General features: G+C 37.8%; 1 protein-coding gene across 5 annotated transcripts in view; it reads right to left on the reverse strand.

Annotated features, from left to right (window-relative positions):
* The window catches only part of SLC10A7 (solute carrier family 10 member 7), a 256,432-nt gene that overhangs the window by 19,621 nt on the left and 212,197 nt on the right, over positions 1-24,614 (reverse strand). For 4 of the 5 annotated variants that reach the window (XM_005556029.4, XM_005556027.4, XM_005556028.4 and 1 more), the window contains 3 exons: positions 19,945-20,110; positions 18,912-18,963; positions 10,055-10,128 (listed from right to left, as the gene is read on the reverse strand). In XM_005556029.4, the coding sequence (XP_005556086.1) occupies positions 10,055-10,128; positions 18,912-18,963; positions 19,945-20,110 (292 nt within the window). The remainder of the gene's footprint in view (positions 1-10,054; positions 10,129-18,911; positions 18,964-19,944; positions 20,111-24,614) is intronic. The other variant, XR_010587032.1, reaches the window with a different exon arrangement.

Genomic DNA, 24,614 nt, shown 5'->3' on the forward strand with positions numbered 1-24,614 from the left:
GAGCTTAGCTACAATGAAGCTGACACATGCAAGCACTCGGCCCCTCTTGTTCCTGCTCCATCACTCAGGTTGAGCGAGCAGCAGACAGCTAACACGCCACTCATAAGTACTTCTAGAGGGCTGGGTGGTGTGATGGAAAGGACGTGGGCTTTGAAATTAGAGACCTGAGTTTAAATCCTGACTGTGCCACCCACCAGCTATGTAAGCAGATGATCTTACCCTAATCCCCCTCAGTTTCCACATCTGACTCAAATGAAGTTAAAATAACTATCTCGAAGGGTAGTTAGAGGTTTCAAGTGAGACAGGGTATAGGAAGTACCTAGCATAGTGCCTGGCATAGAGTGAACATCCCCAAAATGATAGCCATTAGGATTGTTGTTGTTGTTGTTATTATTATTATAAGAAGTAGCATTATGAAATAGTATTATGTGGCTCAAATTCAGCAGTCTACCAGGACTGGCCAGGGAGGGGCTTGTCACTGAGATCATTCAGGATGAGGTGTGCAGCACTTCTAAACACTGTAGATGGTGACGCGCTGTGGACTGCCCCAGGAACTGAAACTCCCTCCCGCTGATGCTGCCCAAGCTCCCACAGGCCTCATCTGTTTACAAGCCCTGTATTCTTAACAAGTGCTCATGATCATATTGGGTCTACTGCCCCTCTCAGAGCACTGACTTCTGGGAAGCAGTGATTCCCATCTTCTGTTCTTTACTTTCTTAAAAAAAAATCTACAGTAATTGTGTTGTGAGAGTTTTAAAAAAATCACATAGGTCCCCTTTCATAAAGGGATTTATATAAGGATAACTTTCAAATGGCATTCTGAATTTATTTTAAATATGCTTCAGTTTTGCCCTCAGCTTGCCAGGAAGACAAGATCTGAAAGAAAGCAAGCCCCCGCTGTAGTGAGTGCTAGGTATTTTGGGCACTAAATGGGTGGTTCTCTTTTGCTCAGCTTATACTTTTTTATTTTATTTTATTTTTTTTGAGACAGAGTCTCACTCTGTCACCCAGGCTGGAGTGCAGTGGCATGATCTTGGCTCACTGCAACCTCCGCCTCTCGGGTTCAAGCGATTCTCTTGCCTCAGCCTCCCAAGTAGCTGGGATTACAGGTGCCTGCCACCATGCCTGGATAATTTTTGCATTTTTAGTAGAGACGGGGTTTCACCATGTTTGTCAGGATGGTCTCGATCTCTTAACCTCACGTGATCTGCCCCCCTCGGCCTCCCAAAGTTCTGGCAGAGAAGTTACAGGCATGAGCCACCACGCCTGGCCTAGATTATACCTTATATTAATAAAATACTGGCATACTTTTATATCCAAATACTGTTGTTTAACCAGATTAATACAAATGAAACTCAAAAGGACATTTGAAGTTAGGCAAAATATGGTAACCCCAGCTACAGATTAGAAAAACTGGAGCCAGGTTTTTATCCTTCCTGGACAGGACCACAATACCATATATTGAAACCATGGAATGAGGAAGAGGGTGATTGCTGGAAATTAGGGTCCAGGCCTACTGAATTTTTTTTAAATGATTGCTTATTATTATAGAATACTTAGTAGTATATCATAAGCAGTTATGTCATAAGGATATTCTTTTGGCTGATGATGAAATATAAAGTATTTAAAAGTAGGGTATACTGTGGCCAGGCAAAAGTAAGAAAAACAACAACCAACCACCCAGAGTTGACTGAAACTGGTTCCCACCATCATCAAAATGTACCCTACACAAAACCTGACTGAATATTCTGCTAGATCAAAGCTTCCCTAAGAATCTGGTGCATGAGCTAGCACATCTGAAACCTGAGAGGTGACTCTAGATGTCAATAATGAGTGGCTCTCAAACTTTAATGTGCATTATACCCTCTTTTGAAACATGTTACATGTGTTGGACATCAGGGTTTTATCCTTAAAATTCAGAATCAGTAGGCTTCAGCAAATCTGTTTTTTTTTTTAAAATTTTTATTGATTTTAAGAAACAATGTGCTATAATTTTGAGGATCACCCTTTGAGAAATGCTGGTCTATGGTGTCCATCCCAAGGGCTCAAGATTATAAAGCTATATACTTAAGCCCTTCAAAATCAGAATTATTGAATAGTAGAGCTAGAAGAGCCCCAGAGATCATCTAGTCTGAACTTTTCAGCCAGTGGACCACAGGGTTGAGATGTTTCACAGCACAGGGCTCTTTCTGCAGAACTCTCACTACAGCTTAGCATGGTGGCTAATAGCTAGGTCTGGGCTTGATTTCTGGCTCTGCCACTTGGGATCATGTGACTTGGGCAAGTTATGGATCACTTGGGAACTTCCCTTATCTAGTGTGATTGTGGAAGTCATGTGAGCTGGTTCCCACAAAGTACTTATGGGAAGTGACCTACAGCAAGCTGGTCATGTGAAAGTTCTGGATTCTTTCCAGCAGATAAGGTATAAGCAGGAGATAAGGTATTCCAGCAGATAAGGCCAAAGGAAGTTTAAGGTAGGTGAAGCTTAGCTGTTCTACTATAATTTTGCCAGCAGGTTTTAATGAAAGTAGTTGTTGCCCCCATAGAAGTTTTTTTTTTTTTTTTTTTTTTAAACTCCACATATACTAGTAGTTGAACACAAAAATATTTTATGCAACCTACCCTATAAAATGGCAGTCTCAGCTTGGACTTTTTAGGTGCTCTCAGAGCACCTTGCATGAGAGGGTCCCTCAAAGCTACATAATGTCATTCCAGAGCAGAATTTGGTGATCTTCCAGTCAGGTTCAGGAAACCACAGATTCTCCCAACAGTAGCTGGACACAAAATGAGGTAGGGATCACTCTAGCACATCCCTGCTGGTTTCATATGCAGACTATGGGATTTGCCAGATTCTTATAGCAAGTGGGAAGTCTCTCACAAACTTTTAGGCAGTCCACATATGAATGAGAACCCATTTATTACGCTGATCATGCAAAGTAAAAAGTCAGTAATTTCACCAATCAAAACCTGTTTCTGAATTCATTATGCTAATTAGTAATGTCTCTGGTTGATAGAGAGATAACAAAAGTATTTGTTGTAGCTGCCTCTGGAGTGAGTATTTCCTTTTTGATAAAGTTGTGGCTGAACACTACAGTGAGAATTTTCTATGAGAGCTGTTCCTGGCATTGAAGTCTAAACTAACAAGTACATACATAATTGCCACACTGACCACAGAGAAGTATTTTAAAGTAAACTACTTTATGTAACTAGCACTTAGCACAATGTTTACCTATTAAGTACCCAATTAATGTTTGCTGCTATTATTACTATTGAAAATGTGTTGAATAAATCAAAAAAGGTATACAAACTCTGTTATATAAGCTGAATAAAATAATAATCTAAATAAAAGTAATCTTACATTATGCAAATCCAGAATCACTTTAAGTCTTAATTTAGCTCTGCTTCCTACATGGTATCAGAAATTTGGGTTAAAGTTCAGTGAAGGCCTGGTGCAGTGGCTCATACCTGTAATCCCAGTGCTTTGAGAGGCTGAGGTGGGAGGATGGCTTGAGGCCAGGAGTTTAAGACCAGCCTGGGCAACATAACAAGGCCCCAGTCTCTACAAAAAAATTAAAAAAAAATCAGCCAGGCATGGTGGTTCAGGCCTGTAGTCCCAGCTACTCAGGGGACTGAGGTAGGAGGATGGCCGGAGTCCAGGAGTTGGAGGCTGCAGTGAGCTATGATCATGCCACTGCACTCCAGTCTGAGTGAGAGTGAGACCCCTATCTTAAAAAAAAAAAATGTCCACTGAAAAAGGGACAGCAGAAGTCAAAGCCTACATTGTGACTATTTGAGGAAGAAGATAAAACCTTCTCCCTAAGCAAGCTATAACGCAATCTTTTTTAGACCTTAGATTACAACCCATTAGTGAGCTGCAAAATCAATTCTGGATCACATTGTAAAATATATTTCTAAATGTAGATTGTCGTTAAAAACATTTGACGTGGAGGAGGAAGAGAGCATGAGAGTATCAGGGCAAACATCTGGCATATCATTAAGATGAATGATACTTGAGGGTCAAGTTGGAGATCTTTCAGAGAAGCTTTAATATCTTTAATTTCATACCTGCTGTCTAGAACCCTGGGGACTTTCTAAATTTTGATTACAAAGTCTAGATATGCTAGCAATGATTTTCAGACACCATATTCAGAATAAAAAATCCAAACCAAAATAGTTCAAAAATCTCTAAAGAATATTATTGTATTACTTTGTTTGAGAACTCCCATTTCTCTCTTTATGTGGATCAGAAAATAATAGCACAAAATGACAGACACTCCCTCAGTTTTCTTTAGCCTGGTGGTAAAAAATCTACTAGGTCCATAATTTTAGCAGCATCTTTAAGAATCTGTCAAATGGCAAAGACTCCCAAACTGCCTTTCCTCACAGAACTGTAACTCTGAGGGAAATTGCATGACAGAAATATATTTATGGCTCCACTCCAAAGATTGTCTTCTATTTTCTGTCGTTCCTCTGGATTTCTATTTCAACGTTAATGGGTTATTGTGAAACAGTAATATGGCTCTTAGTTTGCAAGAATGGAGTGCACAGTGTTGCCTCATGAAAGGTAAGGCTGGCTCACTAGATCGACTTTAAATAGAATATAACTTTTTATTAATAATAAAGAAAATGTAAGAAATGAGTATCAGTTTATGACTGGGCCACATGGAGATATATGTTTATGGGAGCAATTACAGATGTTAAGTATTTTAGAACTGTCTTATAACCAGCAGTGTAATCAGAAATAATTTTCTTTTTAAATAATTAATACAACAATTCAAACCCATGCCAAGATTGAACATTTATAATACTTGGATCCAGTAGAGCAATTTTTGGTCTTCAAAGTGTTTCCATATCCTATAATCCAATGCAGTTCTGGAAGTTAGGAGGCCTGGAATACAGTTTCTGGGATATTATCTGGGAGAAGTTTAAAGATTTTTTTTCTATGCTTTCATTTATTTGTATGTACAATAAGGCAACAATTACTGACTTGCTAATATTCAAGATTGTTTAGGTAACATTATCTACAGGGTTAAGAGCTTTAACCTTTTAGCCCAATTGTAGAGTAGTTTTATTAAGATAAGATTCTTTATGTACTAAGTAGAATAGGCCTTGTGTGAAAATAATACTAGAAATGCAAACTTTTGTATTTCAAATCAATTTCCTCTTGACAAAATGACTCAAATGTTATTAAATGAGATTTTTAGCCCAAGTTGTAGGTAATTCTTTAACATTTCTAAAGAACTTCCAATCAAATGGAAAACAAGATCCTTTTAAGATTGTGTTTCTCCTAAGACAGTTTGGAGGGTCTGAAGGTATTTTTTAACCTCTTTAGGAAGAAGCTATAGACATATTTCCTTTCCTGTAATACGTTAACATTATTTATATAAGTATTCCTTTCAAGAACTTATTGCTTTTGCACACATAATAGAGAAACTTGTTATTCTATAGAGCGGAAATATCAGTCACAGACTTACAGATACTTAATACTGGAAGGAATCTCAAGTATCATTTTGTCCATCTTCTCATTGTATGAATGAGGAAATGAGGCCTATGGCAATTAAGTGATTTATACCAGCTTTTGATGAAAGAACTGTAACAGGAATCCAGACTAGAATCAGGGATGTGCTCTTTATCCTGTGTCTACCAGAAAGCTATATTCTTTTAGCCTAATGCATAGTTTCTTGTCATAGTTCAGCTGTGTAACTGAAACTAGACCCATAATTAAGTACATATAAACAATGGAAGAAATAGTTGCCTTGCTACTCGGGAGGCTGAGGCAGGAGAATGGCGTGAACCTAGGAGGTGGAGCTTGCAGTGAGCCGAGATCTGGCCACTGCACTCCAGCCTGGGTGACAGACCAAGACTCCGTCTCAAAAAAAAAAAAAAAAATAGTTGCCTTGATTTGCCTTTGTACACAAATGTCTGCAAATGGCAAGATATACAGTGGACTTTTAATAAGCATTGATGATGATATTCTATTTAATATTTAATTAGCATTCATTCAATTCGGAAGTACTTTTGGAAATAAGAAATTTGGAGTCTTGCCATTGACTGCCAGTAGTCAGCTGACATACTCTGAGGTTATGTACTTTCAGTTTGCTATTTAAAAACATTAAAAACTAACACAAACATGTTTAACTTAAGGACCTCAAATGTCCTGAAACATTTGCTTGCTAAATGTAGTGAGAAAGTTTTCTGCATATATTGGAACTCTAAAAAAGCAAAGTGATTTGAATACTCAAGAGAAAAAGATAAATAAGATGAAAGTAAAATGCCAATTCCACAGGATATCTTGGATCTAATTTCTTTCTTGATGAGATCTATTGACTGACTGTGCACTGAGCCATTATTAACTAGGATACAAGCTGTTCTTCAGTCTATGCTATGTAAAATATCTTTTCATTATTACATAAAAATTGTCATCAAACTAAAGAATAATTTGGGAGAGTTCATGGCTTTTATGGCAACCCACAGCAAGTGATGCTGTCTTGACAAAATATAAAATTACCTCCAACCCTGAGCTGAAACTATAGGAGAGCAGCAAACAAGCCCTGTAGTATTGTTTTAGATGAAGCACAGTGATAGCTCTGCACTTCCTTCAGGCCTCCTCTTTCTTCCTGAACGAACTCCAGGGAATGGCATCATGTCAGGTTTTCCAGATGGATTATGTGAAGCCATAGCTCAATGTCATTTTCAATAGGAAGCCTCATAATTAAAGGTCAAATAGTCACTTCATCTGCAATCAATCAATAGAAAAAGTACTAATACGAAGAACTAATCAATCAATGGCAAATGCACTAATAAAAGCAATGAATCAAATTCAGCATGTGTGTAGATGCAAGTACAAGGAAGAGACTGAGATAGGGCAAAAGCAAGAACAATAAAATAAATCGAAGGTGTATATAAGAGAATACTCAGAAAGCTTCTCAAGCAAGAGTTTTCATCTTTGGTTTATTAGTTACATGGTTGCCTTTTGGCCTGCAATGATTTATTCTTAAATACAAATACTAGATATGATAATGAATGGTATTTTATATTTCACTTAATGTATTCTATGTGAGATGTTAAAGATGTATCTACACATATATACACACATATATATAAAATTAGAAGAAATACTATGATAGTGACTGCAAAGGGAAAGATGCATTTTTAAAGTGCTAAATAGGTATATTATAATCTGTTATATTTCATCTTTGACCAGCAGTGAGAGAAAATATAACTCTCAGTGATATTACCTAAAATTTCCCCTTGATTTCTGGACTATGAAGTCCTCATACTCCTTGTGATATTCTTGCACTTCCATGCAGGGATGTTGATATTGTGGAGGCTGTGCGTGTATGGGATCAAGTGGTATGTGGGAAATCTCTATACCTTCAACTCAATCTTGCTGTGAGCCTTAAACTGCTTTTCAAAATATAAAGTTTATTAAAAATAAAAATAAACAAAAAATAATTTCCATTAGGACTATTATCAGCCTATATCTCAGGTCACTGTCATGGCCTATCCTCTGTACCAGAGATGTCAGGTCATTAGTAGAGGGTCACATGCATTGGATGTTGTGAAAATGGATACAGCACATTTATAGTGCTTACCAAGAACATTCTAACATTAGCATCTAAACATCCCTTGCTGTATGGGGAAATAGGGGTGATCTGTCTGAGATCTGAAGCAGCAAAGAGGGCATTTTCACAAATACTATGTAAGAGACTGCAAGACAGAAGCCAAATATTATCAAGTGATGACAAAATATTGGAGTTGGAAGTAAAATTACCTAATTTTAGAACCAAGGAAACTGAGGCCCAGGAAAGTATCAGTGGAAGAGTCAGGATGAGTATTTATGTCTTATAATTCCAAGACAGCCTATGTCTATCATGTTATGAAAGTAGCTAAGGATTACATAGATACTACACTAGTACAGCATCTTACTGGAGGATCTATTTCATGGTAGAACACTACAAAAGCAAACAGAAATCCAATTTAACCCAAGCCTTTTTAGCAAAACAACTACTTCATAGCACCTATCTGTTTGCTTGAAAATTAGCTTTTGGAGAGTATAAAGGACAGAAAAATATGACTTTAGGATTAAGAAAAATAAAAAGACAAAAAACCCTTATAGAAAAGCACACTGATCACACCGCTGTATGCTTCTTGGGTATGCGTTTTGCTCTTTGGTCAGCACAACCAGCTCTAGCACAGAACAGAGAAACAGAGAAAACCCTTTTTGGTTTTCCTGACAAAAGCAAGTCCTTAAAAGTATCCAGAACTTAAAGTAAAAACAAAACAAAACAAAACAAAAAAAACCAACCAAACAAAAAAAAAAAAACAAAGAAAAATAAGAACAATCTTCAGAATAGAAAAAAAAAAAAAAAAAAGTGGGTCAGGTTTGCAAGCCCATTGCAGAAATGTGGGAATGGTTTCAGCCTATGCTTTAAGGATACAGGCTCATTCGATCCCTGCACTCTGTGTATCTAAGGAGTCTGGCAGCACCTGCATCTGGACTCACTAACTTTATAAAAGTCCCTCAGGTTTTAGAAGACCTGAGACAACAGACAGTACCTGACAATAACACACATGGGAAAGAAGTGTAAGATGATTTCTTTGAAGTCAACAACTAAAATACACTTGTTTCATGAAAATCTACAAGACAGGGGTCAGAAGACTAGAACCTTGGGAGTGGTAACATAGTTGTAACTAACATAGTTATTAATAATCAATAAGAATAGCTATACCTTATAGAGTACTCACCAAGTGCCAGGCAGCACAGTAAGCTATTAGATGGGCTCTCTCATGTAGTCCACAGCAATCTATTTACAGTATGATTATTGCACACATCTTGTCATTTATTGACTACCTGTTAGCAAATTTAAACTTGAATCTTTACAACAGCCTTACAAAATGAATGTTATTCTGCCCCTTCTACAGATGAAAAGGCTAAGCTTCAGGGAAGTTAACTGCTTTGTCCAGGGTCACAAAATTAGGATTGGAATATGGCTTTTAAGACTGTTTCAACTTCAATCTAATGATGATTATAGCTACACAAATACAAAAAATATATATAATTTATTCAAATAAGCTGAAGCTCTCAATAACAACTGCTCCTAAGGGTTTGTCCAATTTCGAAATTATTTTCCAAGCTTGGTAAGACTGACAGCAGACTATCAGACAAATATGTTTGGGATTAATAAAAACATTATGAAATGTCTTCATTTTCTAGTTCACAGACTGAATTTCCTTAACATAAGCAGACTAAGAACAACGTAATGATTCTTCATTCTCTTAAGTGACTCGTGCCAAAATATAGAGAAATTTTTAATATGAGTTTTTGCCATAACATGCCCACCACCCCAAGGAGTTTGTGACTGATGTATATTTCAATAAAGCTTCTGATTACTTAATGACTTTTAATGACTAAAAATATAGATTCCTGATGTCTAACAGGTTATTGGGATAATGCCACTAATTGGATAAAGCTAAGTAGAAAATAGCACTTTTCTTCTTAATCCATTTTTGTCCATTAAATAAATACTTATTTCACTTTTAGTGCTAATCTGATTGAGTTAATGATAACTATATTGTTCCTTTACAGAAATAACATTCAGAAATGAGCATCAAACTAATGTCAATATGAAATTAGAGTAATAACATTATTCCCACCTTGCTCTGAGCTGCTGGAAAATAAGTTAATCTTTTCTGGGGACAATTCTAGGGCCTGCCAAAGCAAAGTTTTTGCCAATTCCCTATTTAGAAGTAGTTTCCACAGCATCTCCACCCCTGCTCTGAGGTTAACATTCTACATTGATAATCTTTTATGAGAATTGAAAACATGATTATAAATTAAGCTAAGTTTTACAGTATTAATTTTGGCCCACAGAGATTTGTTCAAATAACAGAATTTCAAATCTATGACCCACCCTCACTTTGCTACTGTTCCGTATCTAACAGTGTGGACAATATCCCATTCTGTTTAATTTGAAGAGTTCTTTGAATTTCAAAACCATAAGATGTAACTATATGAGGGTAATATATGGTTTTAACTCTGTGAATCACTTACCCAATGTGAGGGATTTGTGTGTAGAACAGAAAATGATAGCCACTGTGTCTGCTGGTGTGAAACCCGAATTATTCCTAGGGGCAAAAAAAGATTTTGACAAATACTTTTATAAAAAGGCAATTTAACACATCTAAAATCAAATGTAGTACCTACCTTTATGTTAACATCCCTTTGATCAATCCTGGTGACAGTGGTAATTCTACACCCAAGTGTACAGAAGTATCTGAATTTCTTTTTAGAGAACCACTTCTGAGTCATTTATCCATGAAAAGGAGAACAGTTGTAAAAATGTGTGGTGGAGGCCGGGTGTGGTGGCTCACGCCTGTAATCCCAGCACTTTGGGAGGCCAAGATGGGCGGATCATGAGGTCAGGAGATCGAGACCATCCTGACTAACACGGTGAAACCCCGTCTCTACTAAAAATACAAAAACTAGCCGGGCGTGGTGGCAGGCACCTGTAGTCCCAGCCACACGGGAGGCTGAGGCAGGAGAACGGCGTGAACCCGGGAGGCGGAGCTTGCAGTGAGTGGAGATCGCGCCACCGCACTCCAGCCTGGGAGACAGAGCCTGACTCTGTCTCAAAAAAAAAAAAAAAAAAATTTGTGGTGGAGGTCGCCTTAGATCATGTATATAATCAGCCCCTGGAGCAGGACTGATTATAAAAATAATGCAACAAGGAACTCTAAGTCTCTAGGTTACTACTTGATGTTTACCCAGTGGCTTGAAAGGATTAATGTATCTCTAAAAATGCTTCTTTCAAGGAGCAACACATCCTTTTGACAGCAAACATACACTTAAGAAATACATGGTATGAACAAACATTTAACATTATATATTTTAGTAAAAACAAATTATCATTTTTTGAGCAGTATCATGTATCAGGTACTTCTCTGATGTCTTTACATGTAAAAGTAACAACCCCAAAAGGCAAGCGATACAATGTTCCTATTTACAGATGAGAAAACTGAGGTACACAGAAGTGTATAACATACTCAGGGCCCAAGGTAGTAAGTGACAGAGCCAGGATTCAAATAGAGTCCAGTTCCTAGGCCTGTTCTTAATTACTATATTCTACTATTGTTATATACTATGTTAAAGATTTAAAAAAACCTCACTGAGTCAAAACTAATTAAATGTTGTGGGGAGTGAGTCCTGGGAATTGGATGTCATAATCAGATTTCCTGTTTTAGATAATAAGGGTTTAGAAAGCCAAAAAAGTTAAAAATGTCATTGTTATGATTGTGCCCTTATATTTTAGAAACTATTCTTTGCTGTGGAGTCAGGATATCAGGATTTGACTATGTGGAGTCTATTCATTCCCTGCTCTGAACTTTGACAGAAGAGTTAGCAAATGGAAAAATGCTCTAGAAACTGACTCCATGTATACAGTTGCAAATATAACAATGTACCTGATTTTTAAGGCTCCCTAATGAAAGAGACCCAATCATTTCCCTTAGTAATCTCATCCCATGGGAGAAAAATCTTCCCTAAATAGATCCCACATCCTGTTTTTCTTGTTGTACATTCACAGGAGGAGAGAAGAGTTCCACGCCCCCCCTCCCCCCACCCCCATGCTTCCTCATCCCCTGTGCCTGTGTCTAGAGAATATTTAAAATGGCCTTTGGTCTCTCTTCTGAAAAGGCATGCATGTTTCTGCTTCCTAACCAGTCTTACTTCTAAGCTCTTTCTTGATAACTTTCAAACTGAATTTTTGGTGTTTCACTTCAGTTGAGGATTCCCCATGGATGCATATCATATACTCTTATTGAGTATAATAACACTGGCTTATTGTTTCTACATTTTATTCTCATATTGATATTGTAATACCATTCTTGTTTTTTAAACATTGCACTACATGGCTTTCATATTTCTTCATCCCTTTATTCCTCACAGTAGGCCTAATGGGGAAGGAGTTCCATAAGGTTCCGTAAATGCACGGGCTGAGAGATGAAAGCACTACAGATATATATGAGAAAGAGGAGAGGAGAGAGAAACAGAGTACTTTGCAGCTGAAAGAGAAGGATCACTTCTAGCTTGGCAGGGAAAGTAGGAGATGATGATAGAGCACAAATAACCTTCTGGGATAAAATAACAATTGAGCTGAGCCTTAAAGAATAGATTTAGACATGTGCAGATGTGTGTTTTAGATAGGGGACAGTTAGACTGCAGTACGGGAGTAGAGGGGGCAGTTGCCAAGGAACAGATTCTTCAGGCTGACTTGTGTGCAGGGACACTGGCTTATGATTAGGAGTATTGAGTTGATATGATGGGATAAGTGAAACTGCTGAGGACTTGGGACAGTAGAATGACATGAGTGGATCAATTCTTAAGGAGCAGTGATCACACAGCATGGTACAAGACTGAAGATGGTGAGGCTGGGCAGGAAGCAGGGAGCTCTAAGGGCCTAAAGAATCATAGTGAGGACAGGAGATGGTGGAAAGAGACATGCAGACAGGATGAAAAGGATTTCCGTTAACTTCTGTGCAATAGTACCTCCCAACAGATCAACAGTGCAGGCTTTTGGAGCAAACACGCCGGATTTTAATTCCAGGCCATCCTTTTGCTCATATGTAGAATGAGTATAAGACTCTCTGACTCTTAGGATCAATTGGGGGGATAAATGCCAATGCTTGTTAAGAATGTGGCACAATGTATATGTCGAACACAAGCTAGGGGATATTGATATTATTGCTTTGAGAGAGAAGAATCAAAGAGAAATTAGAAACTTTGAGCATATGGAACTGAGAGGAGCATTAAGGAAACAGAGAATTAAAGAGGAGGCTCAGTCAGCCTTGGGAAGGAGGCCAAGGAGTTGATGCTGATGTATACTGAATTTGTAGTGGTGAGAAGGACTAAGTTTGTATTGGTAAGAAGGACTGTGTTTGCAGTAGTGAGAAGGACTGAGTCTGGAGTGGTGAGAAGAACTGAGTCTGGAATACTGAGAAGGACTATGTTTGGAGTGGTGAGAAGGACTGTTTGGAGTGGTGAGAACTGTTTGGAGCAGCGAAAAGGACTGTGGAGTGGTGAGAAGGATTGAGTCTGGAGCGGCGAGAAGGACTGAGTCTGGAGCGGCGAGAAGGGCTGTGTGTGGAGCGGCGAGAAGGGCTGTGTGTGGAGCGGCGAGAAGGACTGAGTCTGGAGCGGCGAGAAGGACTTGAGTCTGGAGCGGCGAGAAGGATGAGTCTGGAGCGGCGAGAAGGACTGAGTCTGGAGCGGCGAGAAGGACTGAGTCTGGAGCGGCGAGAAGGACTGTGTGTGGAGCAGCGAGAAGGACTGTGTGTGAAGTGGTGAGAAGGACTGAGTCTGGAGTGGTGAGAAGGGCTGTATTTGGAGTGATGAGAAGGACTCTGTTTGGAGTGGTGAGAAGGGCTCTGTTTGGAGCGGTGAGAAGGACTGTGTTTGGAGAAGTGAGAAGGACTATGTTTGGAGTGGTGAGAAAGACCGTGTTTGGAGTAGTGAGGACTGTGTTTTCAAGAAATTGGGCAAAGAGAAGAAAAGGGTCACAGGATATTTGACCATGACTATAAAGAGAGAATGAAGACACAGCAGAGAGAAATACCTGATGAACACAGGTCCCCAAAGAGACCTGAGAAGCCAAGAATAAAGAGGTTATCTGGAGCAGGGCATTTCCTATCATATCTGAATTGGAAACAAAAGTGAACAAGGGGAGTGAAAAATATGGAGATTTTTCAGGCAGAGAACGGGCAAGCAGAGGCAAGTTATGTCAGAGATTTTACTTTCTTTGTAAAGTGTGAGCCTATTTGGAGTTAATTCCAAGGCTGGGAATCAAAGACATTAGAAAAGTTTGAAATTGGCAGGTTGTAGAATATGAATTTCAGTCAATTAACAAGGAATAAAAAAATTTCGATGCAGGAGTCAGTGACCTCCAGTGATTGTAGAACATGTAATGTGATCAGCTGGCTTAGGTGGGTGGGGGATGTTGTCCAGAAACGTTTGTGGTGCTAGGAGCACTTCAAAAACTTTGTCTTTTGTGGCCCTTGTTTGTATCAGCCATGGCTGCATCTGGGTTTATGCATTTAGTTTTCTTCCTAGAGTCTGGCAATATATTTTTCCTTTAGTAAACTTTGTTTGGCTTCATATCTTGTTCTTTTCAAGGTTATAGCACTTTTCCAATATGTCATAGTCTCTCTGGTCAAGGAGGCTCTGAATTAATCTGGCCCTGGCCACTGCTCATTAGAGCAGCATTCACAATGTGGCTAAAGAGGATATTTGCAAGAGATGCTTACTTGTCCTCTGTTTCAGGTAAAGAGACTAAAGCTAGGGCCACACTGGGAGATTTCTGGCTCACTGCTCTCAGTAACACTGCTCTACAGTTTTACTGACCAAAAGTCCATCAGTGGGAAGGAGGATTAGAACCTTAAGGCACAAAGAGGGAACATTTAAGGTTAAAAACAATATTCCTCCTCAATAGGGTTGACTTGTACTCTAGCTACGTAGGACCGGAGTGCTGTACATCAGGGAAAGCTGATAGAGCAGATGCTCACTTAACCCTCTGTTCAGGAGGGTGGTAAATTACCATAGCATAAGCATTATTGAGCACTTTTCTAAGCATGTTGCAGCCAGTATTACTTCCTTCTCAGAAAAGCCGTACAAATAGTGTTATTGCTCTGCTTTTTCCAAAAAGGGAACTGGAAACACAAGTAGGTTAAACAACTCCCTTAAAATCACACAACTGGTAAGTTGGTTGCCCCAAATCTTGGTCATAAGTTTGCCTTTTGAGAAACAAAATATTAAAACGAAAAACACTACACAATGTAATGGGTGAGAGCAGCTATCTTGGTAAATAATCCACGCTTAGACATACTGTCAAGGGGGACTTCATGGTACAAGGTCATGACAAGACCCAGAAAAATCAAGTGTCCTCTACATTATATTTGAGTAGTAATGACTAAAATTATTTTCACTGATTAACATCTCTATTGTGTCTGCTCACATTCTTGAAAGGAATCACATTACTATTTATTTTCTAACTCTACCTTATCTCTTTTTAATATTGATTTTCTTTTTATCCTGTTTTTACTGATTCTTTTGATCACTTTGCCTTCTCTTGAGATGTTTATTTCCTTTTCTTCCCAACTGGTCTTTTTATTCTCTCTTACAAAGCTTTCAATCAGTGTTTTCCACATAATGTTTATTTTGCCTGCCTTTGCAGTACCCACAGAGGAAAACATGTCAGGTTTTACTAGTAGAATCACAGAATGTGGAGCAGAAAAGGTCCTTTGAGATACTTCTGTCTAAGCCCACTATTTTCAGAGGAGGAAACTTCCATGTGAAGCCTCTCCTTTGTTACCCTCTGTACCTGTGTTTTGTCTCTGCTAGTTTTCAGAGAAGACCTCTTCTGTCATTAGTTCAGTGGCACTGAACAAGCTACCCAGGTGCCAAGGCTTAGTTGCCTCCTCTGAAATGGTAAGGAAACTTACCATTAATGATCGTCCCCACCTTCCTTCCCTGCTTCCCTTTCCCACTCTCCCATCCTGATTCTCCCAGGGCTATGGTGAAAGGCAGATTGAGATATCTGACTGGAAATGTACTGATCAGAATTAAAACACATATACAAATTTATTTGTTTTCTTCCTTTTCCTTTCTTTACAGTTTCTTTTGCCACTCTAATGTGAAAACAATAAAGGTTTCTGTTACTCTAGTTATCAGCCTACCAAACTTTTTAACTTTTTATATATTTTTAAAAGATGCCCAATTATTGCTTTCCTTTTCTAAGCTTTTTCAATGTGTGGTTTTTTTTGTTGTTCTTTTTTTTTTTTTTTTTAATTTGCAGTTTCCCAAAGTTGCGGAACGGTTAGGTCATTGGATAGCTGACTCTTGGTTTGATGAATCAACTCATTTCCTAGCAAGTGGGATAGAGAAAAGTAAAAAATAATGTATTACAAAGCTAGCAAAGCTAATGCCCCATCTCATTATTATTATTATTATTATTATTATTATTATTTTGAGACGGAGTCTTGCTCTGTCACCCAGGCTGGAGTGCAGTGGCGTGATCTCAGCTCACTGCAACCTCCGACTCCCAGGTTCAAGTGATTCTCCTGCCTCAGCCTCCAGAGTAGCTGGGACTACTGGTGCATGCCATCACACCCGGCTAATTTTTGTATTTTTAGTAGAGATGGGATTTTGCCAAGTTGGCCTGGCTGGTTTCGAACTCCTGACCTCGTGATCTGCCCACCTTGGCCTCCCAAAGTGCTGGGATTACAGGCATGAGCAACCACACCCAGCCAGATTTTTTTTAAAGTATAGGAATTCTTGGGCTGGGCGCGGTGGCTCATGCCTCAAAAAACAAAACAAAACAAAAGTACAGAAATTCTCCAGGCAAGCCAGGAATTTGAGAACAGAGAATGAGGCTATGTGAGAAGTAATTTAGGCTTCAAATTCGAAGTAAATCATTAGTAGATGATTATGGCAGGGGACAGGGCGGGAAGAGGGTGCAGAGAGGGAGAAATGATCAAGCTATATGCTGTCGTTTATCAAAGAATGTGCAGGTTTGACCGTAAGTCAAGGAAGTTAAAAACCCGACAGATGGCTAGTTGCGGTGAATCCTGCCTATAGTCCCAGCACTTTGGGGAGGCCAAGGTGGGAGAATCACTTGAGGCCAGGAGTTTAAGACCAGTCTGGGCAACATAGCAAGAGCTTGTCTCTACAAAAAAATTACAAGTTAGCCAGGCATGGTGGTGTTTGCGTGTAGTCTCAGCTAACTCAGGAGGCTGAGGCAGGAGGATCACCTGAGCCCACGAGTTTGAGGCTGTAGCAAGCTATGATGGCATCACTGCATTCCAGCCTGGGCGACAGAGCAAGCCCCTGTCTCAAAACAAAACAAAACAAAACAAAACAAAACAAAACAAAAACCCTGACAGAACCTCGGTGAATGCAGAAGGGTTTTAAAATCACAGATCCTTATGAAAGTCCAGTCTTCTCCGTGCTATAAATTCTTAATTTCAGTTCAACTAGGTGTCACATCTCTGCCACCCATGCCTCCTTTAGCAGTCCCAGTAGTGGCTGCTCTGTGTTCTATTTTTCAAGAAAATTTTAGTCACTAACAGGATATCTGCATCCTACTTCATCCGATAGGAGTGGTTCTGATGATCACTTTTGCCACAAGCACCAGCAAACAAACTGCCATTGAAAGGCAAATGTCTTTTCTAAGGTGATATAACAAACCATTTACAAAAAGAACTTTAAAATAGCTCCTGCTTTCAGACTTACCCAATTAAGTCACATTTTCTCTGTGACTTAATGGCTCCAGGCTTTACTCTTACTTCATAAATCACAACCTCTAGCTTGGGAAAATGCTTCAAATTATATCAATCAATAAGTTTTTATTGACTGTTTACAATCAGCCTAGTGCTATACCAAGTGCTGTGAGAACCAAGTGCCTAATGTGAGGCCTGTACCATCCACTGCTCTGACACTTTTTCAAGCCTTATAAACAGCATAGGCTCTTTCCCTTGTGGTCACTCATTGCTATCGCCTGGGGTTCATGGATTTTGCAATCTGGCTCAAGCCTATCCTTCCAGTTACTATTTCTAATCTTCCTCTACTCCTATTGTCTCACCATATCTTGATTTTTGTATGTGTCCACATTTGCATTATTGCTTCTTCTCCCATGAAGAACTCTCTTGGCATCTCTAACTGCTGAACAATTGGCCATTTTGTATGGCTCAGGTCAAGTCCCCTCATTTCCATGAATCCTTGTTCTATACTCTCTTGGGAAGTGCTTCCTTCTTCTTTGAACTGAATGCAGGTTGGCTTACTGTACCACCCAGAGGACACTTGGGTTATCAGTGCAAGATAGAAATCACCTCTTATTTGTGTCATTCCCTATGGTAACTTTCTCTAACCAAAAGTTCAAGTAATATTTGTAATGTATAATAAAGGTTTGCATTGGAGGTAAGCTTTTAAGAACAGGAAGGAGGAACCAGGACATGGAGAATAATTTGGATATGGGGACTGCCTAAGCAAGGGACAGAAATGAGAAAGCATGAGGTCTTTCCAGGGAGCAGAACCTAAAGCTTAGACAGCACGAATACTAGTAGTGGTTCATGAGACTGGAAAATAGACTAGAGGACCTTGTCCCCCAAAATAAACTTCATTCTATAGGCACTGGATAACCATTAAAGATATCTGAACCAGAGAGCCATTATCCAAAATCTAGTCATTGGAAGCACTATGAAATGCATAACAAAAGCTGGGTGTAGAAATGGAATTAATTATCAGTAAGATATCCATTGAAATAGCCTAGAGAGAAACTGGCAACAAGAGCCTGAATTAAGGAAGTAGCTTTGGGAGCAGAAAAAATATTATAGAAGACAGATCGAGAAATTTAAAAAAAAGTGATGTGAAGAATTCCAGTTTGAGTAACTCTGAGGATGGTGGTTCACTAAAAATAAGGAAAGAAATAAGAGAGAAAGAGGCAGTTTTTGGGAAAAACATGAACTCCATTTTGAATATCTTAAGTCTAAGGTCTTGTTAAGATAGTCAAGTAAAGATATCTAAATAGTAAGTCAAAAATAGGGTTCAAACTCAGGAAAAACATTACAATGGATGGTTTACACTTGAAAATTATCAGTATGAAGCTAACAGTTCAAGCCAGTAGAATGGAGGGGCCTGCCTAAGCATTCGATGTGGATAGACAAGATAAGGCCAGGGAAAGACCCTTTGTAATGTCTACAATTTGAGGGTGGCAGAAGGGAGGCAGAATGGTCCGGGAGACAGGAGAAAAACATACGTAAAAGGAGAAAAAAAAATAAATGTGTGTAGTGGCATAGCAGCTAAGTAGAGAGCACGATTCCTCATTTAGAAAACTAATAACAAGAGATACCAAATCACTTACCTTGTTGAAAAGATGAAAGTTAAAAGCATAAAACTCAGCTGGATAGAAAATACTGAAGAAAAAAAGATTGAATCTAAATTAGCACGCTGAAAGCAGTATTTGTAGCATACTTATTGGTATATTTGTTTTATCTATAGGTTTACTTACTTTACTTTTAGTTCCTATAGTTTACTTATAGGAACTAAAAAAGAAAAACAAACAAATAAACCAAACAAGCATGCCTTGCTAAACTGAAATAATCATTTAAATTAGTGGGACTTAGTCTGTTCTTACTGATAATATCCCCAGACACAGTCTTTGTTATTAAGGGAAAACATAAAGCCTCTTTAAGATTTGGTTATTTAATTTGGTCAATTTAGAAATAGCTGGTTTATACTATGAATATTTCTAGCAAATATCACAAATGCAGTAGCATACAATATACTTTAGAATAACAAAAGATTCTTTGATATTGCAACATTAGTAACAGTTGTCTTTGGGATTATAGGATAAATAGAACAAAAGGTTGCTTTTTGAGCTTTAGCAGTTTCCTGCCTTTTATAGTCTGCTGCTTCTCAAAATGAAATATTGCTTTGGGTAAATTTTATTAGAAAATATGATGTAAATATTCATATTTTAACCAATGTAGCCAAGTTATTATGCTTAGAAATAACAGTATCATAAATTATAAATCCTGTTTTTAAATCACAGTAAGGCGTAACATCAGTTTAAAGTTATTATAAACTAAATTGGTGACACAGTGCTCAATCTAACATTTGCATCTGACAGAAATTAAGGCTTCTCTCATCTGACATCAACTACTGTAAATCAGAAAATGGGGCAGCAGACTCAAAAACAAAGGAAATTAAGATGTAAGTGTAAAGCTGATGTATTTTAAAAGAACAGAATAAAGTCACTGAGTAAATGTAATAGAAAATTAAGCATTCATTTCTAGTCAAATTAACACTAGACATGAATTTAGAGAACACACAGTGCTACGCGTTGCTACTGAGGAGACTGAGGGATAGCCAGGCTATCCCATTTGCCAACTTACTGATGAAAAGTATGAGAACAAGGCTGAATTTATCCAGGTCAATATTTGGGTTAGAGAACGTGTCACAGAATGTTGTGTAGATGATCATGAGGAGTACACTGCTGCTGATAGCACCAAAAGGAGGCTTCTTTCTCTCAAGCCAATCCTTGATGTATCTTCGGACAATCTGAAATACAGAGATCAACAGGTTGCCTCTTTTCAGAGATGTAGGGAGTTGAAATGGGCATCACAAAGTGTTTCTGACAGGAGAAAGACATAAAGGAAAGAGAATAATTTGGTTGATGGCCACAGTGGATTTCAAAGCTTCCCTGCCACACTACTCTTCTTCTGGGGAATTTAACATTTGTAGTGCAACTTCCACTGGGTGTCCATAATGAGAGTATATTTTCAACTGCATTCAAATCCATCCTTAATCATGCCAAATGCTCTTTGCTAGCTGTCACTGAGACATGCCCATTAAGCCTCCCCAAAGTTTATCTCCTCTGCTGATCCTAATGGATGTGTGTAATTATCACAGTCCCTTTTGCCTCAACAGACAATTCCAAGTGCAACTTTGGGAATCTTAAAAATCTGACATCTTCAAGAATTTCAAGACAGTAGATAATCGAAAGTGATCCATGGAACATATTAATATTTAAAATGCTAGCAATGCACCAGAAGTTTTTAATTAAATTATAACTCATGCTTGAAAAGCAAAAGTGCATGTGTTGTGGGAGTTTAAATAATTCAAACTCTGAATATCTAGAGTTTTTGTGAATCCAAAGACAAATGCCATTTGCATACTTTTAGAATTCCAGAATTAACACTTAAAAATGAATAAGCCTATCCTAACTTTCCTACAAAAGGATCAGTGAAATATAAAGTTATAGAGCAATTCTGTCTTATTTTAAAATCAGGTCATCTGAATATTGGTGATAACTTCTGTTTGGACATAAAAGTGAACCACTCTACTTAAAACCTTGTTTCACTTTTGAAAGAAGCTGTACAAGTCCTATCATAAGGACGAGAGCTGAGACATATTAAGTTTTGAATCACTCATTATCCTGCATAATTGAACATGAGAATTCACAACAGGCTGAATTACCATGGATCCATTAGCAATAATGAGGTCAGGGAACTTCTCCTGATAAGGCTGATGGGGTTCTGTCATCATGTACTCTGTCACTAAAAAGGCTTAATTCGCAATGGAGCATATCTTTACAGATGCTCAAGAATAAAATAAACTACTCTCAATAGAATCTTTGAACAATTGGCTGTTGGATCAACTTCAGCTGTTCTCAGGGACTCATGAAGTGAACTGACCGTGTATTAAAGGCAGTCTTGGCAGAAAGCTGACCATTTGGTACCAGGTACAGGTACAAAACCCTGAAGGTTAGGTGGGGTGGGAATAAGTGGAACGTGTGTTAGATATTAAAAAAATTGTAATTAATTTTCTTTAAAAAAGTAGATCTTGTAATTAAAGCCACACCTGGATTTATAAAATATTATGGGGTTTATTTTTGGGAAGGTGGGGGGAGTATAGAAGTGATCCCAAACCATAGTAATTTATCTAGCATTCATTTCTTTCTTTAAATTTAAAACACAGTGATGTAGAGAGAAATAAGAGCAGTCCTGTCACACAGCATTATGGACTGACATATCAGAACACACATTTTGGATAATAGTGCTATAGGTATCATGGGTATCCAGATGTCTCCATGATCAGATATGTCACCGGGGGTAGTGGGTAGCTGGTTATTGGAAGGCCACAGAGGGACTTCATTTAAAGGGTCATTTCATAATCTATTGTGTTTGGTAGTATAAAACTGGTAGCTGCCCAAATTTAATATAACTCAACTCCTTTAGGAAATAAAATAAATGGAAATTACATGAAATTATTGAAATTGTTGCTGCCCTTCAATCTTGTTTTAATACACAATGGTTAAAAACACCATAAAAGTTCCTCTCTGCAATAGGTTATAGAATGTATGATCCCAATTCCAAAAATAAGTGTCTTCCTCTCCAACCAGCATTGCTCTCCAACAAAATAAATAAATATGAATGAGGTGCAACTTGTAAGTGAAAACCACTTTAAAACCCAAGACAAATCTGTAATAATTAATCAACTGTATGAGCAATACAGATGTCCCTTGGTATCCACAGAGGATTGATTCTAGGACCTCTGTGAATACCAAATCCACTGACATTCAAACTCCTGATAAAAAGTATAGTGTTTGCATATAGCCTGCACACACCTTCCTGTGTACTTTAAATATCTCTAGATTACTTATAATACCTAATACAACTATTTACGCATGTATTATACTGTAGCAGGTTGTTATACTGTATTTTTAAAATTTTGTATTATTTTTATTGTATTGTTATTTATTGTCTTTTCCCACGTTTTTTAATCTGCAGGTGGTTGAATCCACAGATGCAGAACCCAGAAATATAAAGGGCCAACTGTAATTTGATTGAGCTAACCTAATAATCTCTTTCTTCATTGCAAAGTACTTAGAGTCTCATAGTAGAATAGGACTCCCTCAGTATGGCAAGAAACAGGGTCTCCCAGGTCCAGAATCCTTCTAGACAAAGTGTCTTTCTTCTAAACACTCCAATAAATTGATGGTGGATACCTAATCTCAATAAAGAAAAGAACTGGAAAGTTGGGAATGGATAGATGTACAAGTAAAACAGTAACTCTAGGGGAAAGCAGATTGTCTTTCAGCATTTCCAGTCTTATTGTGATATTTGTCTATATTTTCTAAGTAAACCCTTTTATATCTTGCCAGGTTGCACAGAGCTTTTCCATCTTCCTCTAAAATTAAATTCACAAAGCAGCTGCTTTTGCACTATGTAGCTAGAAAGGCGTTAAAATGTTTCATAAACAAAAACTGGGTGAAGTAGTGTTGACATGCCTCAAAGATATGCTTTGGATATAAACTCCAGGAAACCTTATCTTCTCTTAGTTTAGCCACTTACACTTTTGATGCAATCATTCTGTATTTGTCAAGAATTCATGTCATTTTAAAATTCTCCAAACTTCTTTGCCTTATAGAAATCTTTAATAACCTTATAGGAAACAGCACTTTGCTTAAGCTAGATCAACACAACCTGATATAGATGCCTCAGAATTCTCTCTTGGGAAAAAAGAAAATCCATGATGAGGTGGGAAAAGGCGTTCTGGTGAGGTGGCCAGTTCTATCTTCCTTCAGAATCTATACTAATTCATTTGCCCTCAGACCTCAGAGAAATGTAGGTGTTCAAAATTAAGTGACAAATCCTCATTAACCTGTTTATTTTTCCCTGTGAAGAGAGAAGGAAAAAATCTTCCATAGAAGCTTTTTTATTTTGTTGTCTCACCTTCAAAACTTTGATTTTCTTATTCTAAATTAAATAACAGGAAAGGATAAAGGAAAACTTAAATTTGACTCTCTGTGCTTCTAATAAACGGAGCCACATATCAATTCCTGCATGATTTCCAAGCTGGAAACCTGTAAAAATGACACGTCTTCGGTGTAGAATGTTGATTCACTGAGATAGATATAAAGTATAATACCCATCATCTTAGTTTTCTTAATTTTTTTGTTAAAGTATTTCCTTGCTTTTTGTTTCTATTCTGTCTTTACCCTATTCATAAATTGATTTTTGAGTAAGGATATAGGATAGATAATGTTTCATGTTAAGTGTCTGAATTTTAAAACATTTTTCTTTAAGGTGGTTTCAGTTTGTTTCTTCAATTTTTATCCTCTATTGCATGAAATCCATATAGTTTCATGAAGTTTTGTTTCTATATTAATATTCTGTTGCAATATAAAGTCAGAGATATGAAATCAAATCCAGTTTCTATAACACTTTTCTTTATTTTTATTAAATATTGAGTAGATTCAAAAGAAAACACTTTGCAAAAAAGCATAAACAATAATAATAATAAATGGGCACAATGAACATTTATTATCTACTTCACTCTTTGAAAATTCTTCCCCCCTATTACTTTATTTCATTCTCATGAGAAAGGTCACACACTATTATTCTGCTGAGTTTACAGTTGGAAACAGACACAGAGAACCAAGTCAACTCGCATAAAATGTTGAAAAGCTAGGGAGGTGGCTGAGTAGGACTACGACCCCTATTTCCTGAGGGAACCATGGCACAGGAGTTCAGAGTACAGACTCTGGAGCTACCGTGCGCCTGACTTTGAGTCCTGGCTCCAATCCTTACTTTGTGATGTTGGGCAAATTCCTTACTTTCCGTGTGCCTCGTCTGTGATATAACAGTAGTTGTCTTGAGGATTAAGTAATTAAATAAATATAAAATGCTTTACAGACCGGGCCTGTACCTGGTAAATGATCACTATTCTTATTTCCGAGTCTCAGTTTGGTGATGTTTCTATCCCTATTTATCAGTACACCTCACTGTTACTTTTCTCTCAAAGCAATTTTCAGGTGAAGCAATGAAAACTGTTCATATCTAATATAATGCTATAAGTGTAAAACTCTACTAGTATTAATAACACTAGCTTCAACTTTAATGGAAGACTATTTAACATGAAAGGCCCATCTCAAACTGAAACAAATCACTAATGGAAAGACCAGAGAATGCATGAATGATAATGTATAAATATGCTTTTTTATTATTAATTTATAGGGAAAAAGTAGGTTTTAGTGTGCTGCTTTAAAAAATATTCAAGT

The sequence above is a fragment of the Macaca fascicularis genome, chromosome 5 (assembly GCF_037993035.2).
Source record: "Macaca fascicularis isolate 582-1 chromosome 5, T2T-MFA8v1.1".
Lineage (NCBI taxonomy): Eukaryota > Metazoa > Chordata > Mammalia > Primates > Cercopithecidae > Macaca > Macaca fascicularis.